Here is a 10,410-nt window from a genome sequence, read left to right as displayed (position 1 = left end):
TGTTAATGTACCGGATGCGAATATAATCCGTGGGATCCGAATGATTTTTGGATTGGAAGCTATGTTGTCTGAAAAATCTGTTGCACATCCATCATAATTATTGGTGTAGCATATTAGTAACATATGATTCACTATAATCCATCTCCTTTCTTCGAATACCAAATGATATCTTGGAACATATACCAAAGATAGGATTGAATAGCTTTACTTGATACAGGTAAGTTATCATCACAACTGGAGACTACAAGACTAGGACAACTGTGACACACATGTACAGTTTTAGCGTAAATCACAGACAAAATCATAAACTGATATTCATAATTGACACAAATAACATTACTGTGTTCTGATCAAATGCTTGGCCTCCATTTGGTTCTTCCCCTCATAACCTCACTTCCATTTTCAAGTTGAAGCATGTGCTGACATTCGGCATTACCACCGTGTTCAATAAATGTTGTAAAAGACTTTAGCCCATCCCCTTCTCTACATTCCCTCTTAAACTCCAGAACCAAATCAAAAAGCTCGTGGGTTTTCAAGATGGGAACATTCTGCAAAATGCATTTGACGTATAAGTAAATTATGGACCATATGATATAACTGACAGAACAAACTCTACTAAACAATATAACATGCAATAAGAAAACAAGAACAAGATATATAGTTTCTTAACACATAGGTTTGCAGCTACCTCGAGAATCCATCCAATGTATTTGGCAAAATTCACATGGTGGTTAATATCTAAGTCACTCCAACGTGCCTGCATATTTTGTACCGGTAATTATTAGTCATCTATATAAATGGGTGGTGAGGTAAGCGAAGTCACGAAAGGTGATAGCAGAGAAAAATTAGCAAGATAAGTCATTATTTATCTGCCAAAATTGAGTGAACTTACAGTTAAACCAGTTTGGACAAAATCAGCTGTGTTGTCATGAAGCTTTGATATTTTAATGTCATCCGAGACACAATAATCCATTGTAATTGGTGCCATTTCAGCTCGAACTTCTTCTGGAAATTTAGACACTTTTCTTGTTTTTTTATTCATCATAATCCACACACTGCATTGAGGTTAATATTAAAACAGGCCAAGAACAATGGGATAACCAGCAATAAAAATAAAATTATTTTCGTGACTTGCCTGTTAGCTTGAGCGAGAGTTTCTCCAGTATTGGCATCTCGAAGGAGCCAATGGTTAGCGGTTCCATTCTTTACGGATGCATCCGAAAACCAGTTATCTATTTGAACTACATCACCCCTGCAACCAAATACCATTAACTTAAATCGCAACGAGTAAAATAAAACATGCATTCGGAAGCAGGCATTAATGAACAAGGAAAAACAAGCCAAAACTAGCTTACCAAGCAGGATACCGATCCACGAGAACCTGCATTTTAGCAACAACCCATATAAGGTTTCTTTTTGTCATTTCCGGTGTTGCACCAAATCCATCGCCTAGCAGCCCAGCAGCGCTAATATTGTTAGCAATTGAATCCTGCATCCGAATGAATGATCGAGCCCAAGACATTTAACATCTTAACTTGCATAACGAGTCATTAACATAGTAGTTAAATATAAAGACACGAGACATATATGCATGTGCACGTTATCTATTCTTGCCTGTAAATGATTCAGCAATGTTGCTATAGTTGCCATCCGATCAGGGCCAATCTCAAACGATCTAATTGTGAAGTTTTGTCGATATATGTAGTCATTGATATTCTTTACAGGTGCTTCGACCTTCACTTTTACCCGTAACCCTCTAAAAGCCGGTTTGGTGTTCGATTTCATGCAAAGAGGAATCACATTGTCTGACCGTACACTAATCTTTGTTGGTGTATAATTAGCAGGAGAGAATGTCGATGAAGCTGCAATGGTTCTGGTGGGAACCATGATTAGAAAAAGAGTTTTAGGAACAGTACGTAAAGTAAAACGAAAATGAGAACTTAATAGTTATGCACACTTCACAACTTGCTTAAATAGGGTACATTTGGGTGCATTTCGATCAGTCTAGGGGTTTATTGATGGCACGAAACCAAGTACATTGACTTAACGATTGGATATAGGGGCAAATTGTAACACCCGCCTTAAATTCACAATAAATAATTCATAAGGACAGAGAGTCAAAGGATATTACATATATTCTTAGCATCAAATAGGGCTAGGTGCCCCGTTTGACTTCATCTCGGAAGGGCCGAGGCAAGTTTATTTCAGTCTTTTGTTTGGATAGTTGTAAAACGACAATCAAGCATGTCCATGGATTTAACCAGCTCACTCATAATCAGTAATGCATGAATTCATTGAGAACTCCAAATTCAAAAAAACTTATGGCATGAAGAATAACATTTATCAGTAGAGAAAAGAAAGCGTAAATTAGGAAGATAAATATTGCGTACCTCATTAGAACAGCAAAACTCAATGGATCGAGTTGTATTCTATTTGGTTTCTTGGCAGAGACAGACAAGAATGACTCATTTGAAATTTGGTTGTTCGTTCGCTATATATAGTAGCTATACCGACTGCAAGTGTGCATCTGTATGTTATAATATGGGTGACTAAAGAAAATGAGGAGATCCTGTACTCGATTATATTGATACTCTATAGAAGTTTGACTGTTTGTTCAGTGTATATATATATATATATATATATATATATATATTAGCTTACACCGACTGCAAGTACTCTTCTGTGTGTTTAATATATTGGTGACTATGTTGAGAAAAAGAGGCCAACCCTACTCAATAATATTGATATTGTTGCATTTCTCAAATGGGTGTATAGAATGCCAATGCAGCTTAATAAATATAATAGTGTTACTCGGGTAGACCTTATATCACTGAGTCTGCCAGACAGCTATATCTGCATCACTGAGTCTCCTGTATGGGTTCTCCAAGTCACAGCCCAGAGAAATCTTTGTACTAAAACACCAAATCCATCGACTCATTACTTTTACTACTGCTGTTAAAGCATCTTGCTGTTCTTTCTTGTTCCTGTTGTTGCTTGTCTCTGTAAAGGGTGACTCCACGTTTTACTTCGCTTGCATAAAAGCAAGAACCCCACCTCAAATAGGCTTAATTTGAATTCAAAACATTAACTTGCAGATGTATCATCAGATGATTCAGAACACCACACATGCCCCCTTTTCTTCAATCCCTGCCAGTTCACTCGACTATCACGCACGTGGGCTTGTCTCTAGCAGCCATCTTTGTAACTCCAGTGTAAAAGCAATTATTCTAATTACTTGATCCAAAGAAAATCGTCAGTGGTTGCATCAGAGCTTTGAACTGTCCCGTAAATGTGGCACACTAGCTAGTAGATTCATCAAGAAAAGTTCCAATACTAACTTTCGAATGAGAAGGACAAACGAAGGCATCAACTGAGTACGACTCTGCCAATTAAAAGTAGCATGCTTATTTAAAATAACAACTACGAAATAGAGAGATTCATCTAGCAGAATTATGTGTACTAATCCTAATGCCTATATGAAATATAGAGATTAGTCTAGCACTGATCTCTAATGCCGGCTGTTACTAATCCAAAGTAACAGCCGAGTCTGCTTATGAAAGATAGCATGCTTAGTATGATAATTTTGAAGCTTTAAGAACCTTCAATAGGACGCTGAGGGGGTGGGTGTATTTTCTTCAACATTAGGTCGCTTATTGTAAAAAATAAACCAAATCTAGCATTCCAAACCACCAAAGAGAATATCTGAAATCTGATTACTGGTAAGAATGATCTCCTCACCAAATAACCAACCCATGATCAGTCATGACTTAGTCTCTACAAGACACCTGCTATCAATACACCTCAAAGCTATTGATTTCCTAAAAAACAAGCTCAGTGTTCCAACAGACTTTTGACAAGTATCGCCCGTAAAGGGTTAAAAGTCTTAATTCAACATGGACAGGTGAGGAACTTCACAGCATCCAGCTCTTAGATCAGCTCCACCATGTAACCATCCAAATACTCTAGGCAACTCTAGAGTCGAAAACATCAGATAATTTGATTCTATCCTTTCGAGAAATAAAAAATGTTAAGAAAGATCTAACTGTACAATTATACAAATTGAAGGATATATTATTTTAGTGACGAGATCACGTGAGCTCTATCAGATTCCTATCAAATGGACAAAGCAAAACCAACTATTTATCTTTCAAAAAACCCAGTTTCGTCCCACAAGGTACAATTTCGAGAAAAGTTACCTAATAATCTGAACTACAGGCGCACAGCAACAATCATGAAGTCTGAAATAGGAGGGCAAACAGGGATCTTATATTACATGTCATTATAGAGCAAGAATATAATGGAAGAGAAAAGTAAGGATCACGAAGAGAATTTTGTTCAAATAGTTTTGCTACTATCCATTATTTTAAGAATTTGGTATCCTAGTTTTCCATAAGCAAAACCATAAAATTTGACAAGTCAATTGAATAGATTATACTTATGCAAATAATATAGAAGAGTTTAAAACCAGAATACAACAATACATACCTTGATGCATGCTTTCTCTAGGCAAGAATCCGCATCAATAAAAAATGCTCTGCCTCTACTTTCCCCAGGAGAACATCAAAATTTCAACTTAACAGAAAGTGTAACAACACAGAGTGGATATGTTTCCCAAATCAAATATTCAATTTCCAATTTCCAAAATCAATTTCATTTTCCCTGTAAAAGAAGTCACGCCTCTCCCCAATTTCAGTATCCAATTCACCACTAACTTCTACAACAACCAATCTTGATAAGTTATGACTTTTGAGGCATGCGGAACATAAACTTCACTACTTGCTGATGAAAAAATTTAACTACACCATTCCATCATAATGCAGTTTAGTAAATCCAATACAGACATATCAATAACATAAGACGAACAATGAAATACATTACCCCAAGCACAAGTTCAAGTAAGTTTATAATAAGACAAGTATCATATTCAGAACCCAATAGAAAGCTGACACAATTGCACAAAGTTGTAATCCATAGCTTGCAAATTACCATAGAAACCACAATAAAAGTAAGGATGAAGTCTACTTCGAAATCGAAGAGGTGTTACATGATTGTGTTGTGTTGTTTTGTTGGGTGCATTCATGTGGGTAGCATCATTGCGACTACAATGCACATCTGCATTCATGTTGTTTTGTTGGGTACAATGCACTTCTGCATCATAAGAGGCCAGGTGCAAAAGATCAATTAGTAAAACTAGTCTTTTACTTTACTTCTTCCAAGTGATTACCGAACTAGCACTGGGCAAGGTGAGAAAATCAAATCAAATCAAACACACAAATATGAAAAGCTAAGTTACCCAGGGATAAAATAGATTTGCTTCCATATTGACCAGGATGAGTAAACCATTTTTGGCCCCATTCAAGAAAATTGTTGCTATAAGGAGGCAAGGAATTCCTAGAGTAAACCAAACAGCTCTCACTAATGGACATTCTATAAACAAGAGACCACTAGTTTCAGGCACTCCAGAATTAGCATTCACAAAACATCAGACAACAAATTAGCTCTGGGTATGACTTGGATTTCCCAAATTTTTTAAAACCAAGAGTCGGGTCTGCTATGATTTCCAGTATTAAGAGAATAAGCAGAATTAGTAGTAAATAAGCCAGACTTTGTTCCAGTCCAGTGCAAATTACCCTCAGTTTTTGTGATAAATCCAATATAGACAAATCAATAACATAAGACAGAACAAAATATAGATTAAACCAAGCACAAGTCTACTGACAAATATGTTTATAGTAAAACAAAGTATCATACCCAGAACCCAATAAAAAGCTGATATGATTGCACAAAGTTATAAGCAACCGCTTGCAAATTACAATGGAAAGAAATTCACAATAGAAGAGCTAAAACATTAGACAAGAAGAAAATAAAATTAACTTAGAAATGAGAGGTGTTACATGATTGTGCCGATTGCCAACAGAATCAATTTCTACCAAGTGGAAGAGATCTGCAACTATAAGTTTCCTTGAAGTCTGATTTCCTTGACGAAGTGAAAATCGAAGCGTAAACCTTTGTAGCATTGGGTGGAGCTATATCAGTTGCTTTAAACTTTTTCTTAGGCACGCCATTACTCTCCTCTTTAACAAGAGAAGACCCTGCCTTGTTACCACCGATCTTTCCATTCCCTACATTTTTAACCAACTCCACATCCTTCTCCTCAATCCCATGTTTCATCCCACTCAATTTTGAAGACTCCGAACTCACATTATTCATCTCCTCCTCCTCCTTTAACCCCACATTACTCTTCACCTTCATCTTCTTCTTCTCCTTTACCTTTTCTCTTAACTTCGCCTTCTCCAATTCCATCCTTTCTTTCAATTCAGCTACTTCTTCCTCACTCCCATTAATCACAATTTTATCAAATTCCGTATACTCTTTATGACAAACAATACAAGTAGACGACGATTTAACTTCTTTCAATGCTTTTGCACTCAAAACATGACCACAACTCCTCAAAGCAAAAAACTTATACTTACCATTTAACTCCACACCAGCAACTGGACACTGAAACTTCGTATCGAAACTAATGTTATCAACATCATCGGTATCATTCTTCTTCTTCGGAATCTGAGAAAGATGAATTGGAATCATATCTTTCAAACCCTTAATATGCCCAAACCCTTTAGGCAATTTCTTCCCTAACAATGCCTCAACCAGTGATTCTTTATTGAACACATTCCCATTCTGATCAATCACACAAGGAGGTTTCAATGGCTCAAATGATAAAGCACAAGTTGTCCATTTAGATAATCTTGTTTCATTTGGATCAACTTTATCTGGTTTCTTAACTGCGTACATATTAAGATAACAATCTCTTGATTCAGCACCAGTTGCTCCTCCATCACCACCACCGCCACAAACCCTAATTCGAAGAGTTAGGTTAGAAATTGGTGAGTTTAGGTTGCAATTTGAGGATATTGTTGAGGTGTCTGTAAGGGGTTTTCCATGGTAAGTAAAGTACAGAGAATCTAGGGTTTGTGATGGGATCGTTTTTGGGAGGAATTTTTGTTTGAGATGTTGGATTGTTTGGTTAGGGTTCATGATAATGGATCGAGATGGGATTTGTAGGTCTGGTGATGATATTATGATCTGCATATTTCCATCTGAATCCATTCTTCTTCTTCTTTAATTTCTGTGTGTAAGAACCTGTGAAAATTCGATATTTAGAAGAAACCAGAGCAAAAGATATTTTGAGGAAGAAGAAGATTTACGCTGCAGAAGAAACTGGGGAATTTATATTCGATGGGAAGGGGTGGGATATTTCTCTATTTCAACCCCACGGCTGTATATTTATTTTATTTTTAATTAATATATTTGCTTCTTTTATAAATTTAAAGACTTACGTACACAAATAAAGCCCACGTGTTGAACGGTGAGGAAACCTTAGTTTCTTATTGGTCAAAATAGGCCTTTCCTGAATTTTGTGAAACGATGTTTTGGTGAAGACACTTAGCAACGTATGATTGGTATTTGTTTTTCATATTAAGCTCTAAAAAACCAAGGTGATACTCTTTGGGTTACAAAAACAACATCCATATTATTTGGGCTAAATGAAAATCATATCTAATAAAATGGAATAAAAACCCTATTTCAATTCAAAAAAGTTAAATTCAGTTTTTATTAAATCTCCGAATTCCGGTCTCGCCCTTCACTGTATATACACGATATCTATAATGGAGATTTTGGGAGAAACATATGCAGAAACTATGAAGATCATATTTACAGAGAATTGGAGATCTTCTCTACCGAAATTCATGTATTTAATTCGATTTTAGGGTTCAAATAAATCTGATTCTCCCCATTTCATCAATATTTTCATACCTAATCATCTTAGAAAACAATTTTGAGATCTCGTTTTCATTTCAGTTTAGTTGAAGAAGCGAAGAGATTGTAGATTTCAACCCTTCAAATTGTATCTTAAGATTGATTTTTAGTGTTGAAGAAATTGAAGAACATATGTTTTCAGATCTCGTCTTCATTCAGCTTAATTCCAAGAGAAGAAGAGACGTTATTGTTTAATCCTTCGGGTTATCATCTTAAATGGATCATCTTCATATTGATCTAATTGTATTAATCGAATCTCCATCAAACACAATTGCAGCTTATGAAAACGAAGTGTGGTCGTGATGAAGATTCTCCTATTTTGTTCAATTAATATTTTCTGCTGGTGTTTCATTTAGATTTAGCATTTCCTTTTGGTTTCACCTGCAATATGTTGGAACCTTTTTTGGTTTCATCATTTTTACTGCTATATTTGGAGCCAAAATATGTTGGAACCTTTTCTGGTTTCATCATTTTTACTACTATGTAAAAATAAAAAATCACTTAAACACACTGCTTGTTGTTACCTAAACATATATAGATAGGATTTCTGAGTGCCCCTATATGAATTGTGAATGGAGAACTTTTCTAACTGTATCATTAATGTTAGAATAACTAGTGATTATTTGAAATTATTTGTTAGAGCATGTTATAGTAGTTCAATACAATATATCAAACTATGTTTGGTCTGTCTTCTATTGTAGTTTAATACTTGGTGTATTACACTTGTGCCTTCGAACAAGAAAATGTTTCGTGCCTTGAAATATATTCTAATTTTTACTTTTCATATTAACATCCTTAATTCTGGTGTATGTGTGTCTTATGACCAGGAACGAACCATGTATAAGCGATCATATCATTGTTATATGCATCGTCTAAGTTAAGAATACAGGTTGTAATTAAGACTTTAAAATCAGGACCAGTAACACTTCATGGTCCAAAACTCTAGGAAATAGAAGATTCATTTTCCTATATCTTACGAGAGTAACCCGTGATATGACCCTCTTCCTTTTGGTTTCACCTGCAATATGCTGGAACCCTTTTTGGTTTCATCATAAAAATGTTAAAAACATAACATTTCATTGCATATCCAGTATATCAATATGGTTTGGGTTAAGTTACAGGGTGCGAATAACACACAAATGTGGTAATCATAATTGAAACCATTCATAAACCATTTAAATCTTTTACTATTATAAGCATTTTTAAAGAAAACAGACAATGTTGTAAAAGGCTATTACAAGTATTACAACTAGTTGATAATACACTACTTTTTATGTGTGCAGTGACAGTAGTGTCTTCTTTTCTAATTCTTTGGTAGTTTGTCCGTCAATATCTTATAGGACGGTTTTTCTCTCATGTTTTCCACCTTTTCTGATATATTCTTTTCATGAGATTTCGTGTTTCCCTTCAAGTACTTCTTCATGTAATAGCAAACATGAAGTCCACAATCTTTCCTGAAATTACAAAACAAATGTCTCAATGTTTAGACTCGTAAAAGAAAATTATTGTTGTGAAATTAAAAGATTGTTTCATCGAAAAAACCAGAATAAACTAAAACCACCAAAGTTTTGATGGAACAACTTAACAGAGGAAATATAATGAAACCAAAAATGGTTTCATCAAAAAGACCAGAAAAAACTAACAACAGTTCTGGTGGTACCAAATCTAATAAAGGGAAATTGATGAATCCATATTTGGTTTCATCAAAATGCCCAAAATAAACGAACACCATCAACAGTTCTGGTGGAACCAAATCTAACAAATGGTGATGAAACCAAGAAAGGTTTCATCAAAAAGACCATAATAAACTTGAAAAAGCGGGGGTCTAACAACACCACCCAATATTTCGCTTAGCAATCTGTATGGACTAACTCTGAAATACTTTCTAGATAATCAACTAGACAGTCAGACTCAAACTAGGTAAAAGTATCTCAAGGAGTTAATATCTCTCTCTTGTTTTGATTTACTCGAGCTAATAGAAATCAGCGAGTCTTTAATTAAACACAAGGAATAACTTGGATGGTACCAATGACAATCAACAACCAAAGGTTGGATTACTCTAATTGATGATCTAACGCACAACCTGCATTATTTCAATTATAAAGATAAAACAATATAATGCGGAAATAGAAATAACACAGACACCGAAAATTTTGTTAACGAGGAAACCACAAATGAAGAAAAACCTCGGGACCTAGTCCAGATTGAACACACACTGTATTAAGCCGCTACAGATACTAGCCTACTCCAAGCTAACTTCGGACTGGATTGTAGTTGAACCCCAATCAATCTCCCACTGATCCAAGGTACAGTTGTACTCCCTACGCCTCTGATCCCAGCAGGATACCGCGCACTTGATTCCCTTAGATGATCTCACCCACAACTAAGAGTTGCTACGACCCAAAATCGCAGGCTTTGACAATAAACAAATCTGTCTCCCACAGACAAGTCTATCAAAGGATCAATCTGTCTTCCGCAGATAAACCCTAAAGGTTTTGTTCCGTCTTTTGATAACAATCAAGGTGAACAGGAACCAATTGATAATACGGTCTTATATTCCCTAAGAACAGCCTAGAGTTATCAATCACC

The 10,410-nt window shown here is 35.5% G+C and overlaps 2 protein-coding genes across 2 annotated transcripts; both read right to left on the bottom strand.

Annotated features, from left to right (window-relative positions):
- Window positions 1-241: 241 nt before the first annotated feature.
- Window positions 242-2,444, bottom strand: LOC113361171 (palmitoyl-acyl carrier protein thioesterase, chloroplastic-like). Its single transcript, XM_026604507.1, has 7 exons — window positions 2,391-2,444; window positions 1,615-1,873; window positions 1,356-1,489; window positions 1,136-1,252; window positions 893-1,055; window positions 689-757; window positions 242-548 (listed from the first exon to the last, which is right to left on the bottom strand). The coding sequence occupies exons 1-7, from the start codon at window positions 2,393-2,395 to the stop codon at window positions 351-353; spliced, it is 945 nt and encodes a 314-aa protein (XP_026460292.1). The 5' UTR covers window positions 2,396-2,444; the 3' UTR covers window positions 242-350.
- Window positions 2,445-4,814: 2,370 nt separating this feature from the next.
- LOC113355953 (protein RTF2 homolog) lies at window positions 4,815-7,220 on the bottom strand. Its single transcript, XM_026598940.1, has 2 exons — window positions 5,895-7,220; window positions 4,815-5,148 (listed from the first exon to the last, which is right to left on the bottom strand). Exon 1 carries the CDS (start codon window positions 7,108-7,110, stop codon window positions 5,920-5,922), a length of 1,191 nt encoding a protein of 396 aa, XP_026454725.1. The 5' UTR covers window positions 7,111-7,220; the 3' UTR covers window positions 4,815-5,148; window positions 5,895-5,919.
- Between the last annotated feature and the right edge of the window lie 3,190 nt (window positions 7,221-10,410).

The sequence above is a fragment of the Papaver somniferum genome, chromosome 3, assembly GCF_003573695.1.
Source record: "Papaver somniferum cultivar HN1 chromosome 3, ASM357369v1, whole genome shotgun sequence".
Taxonomy (NCBI): domain Eukaryota; kingdom Viridiplantae; phylum Streptophyta; class Magnoliopsida; order Ranunculales; family Papaveraceae; genus Papaver; species Papaver somniferum.
The sequence above is the reverse complement of the archived record's forward strand: the minus strand, read 5'-3'. Positions and strand labels throughout refer to the sequence as shown.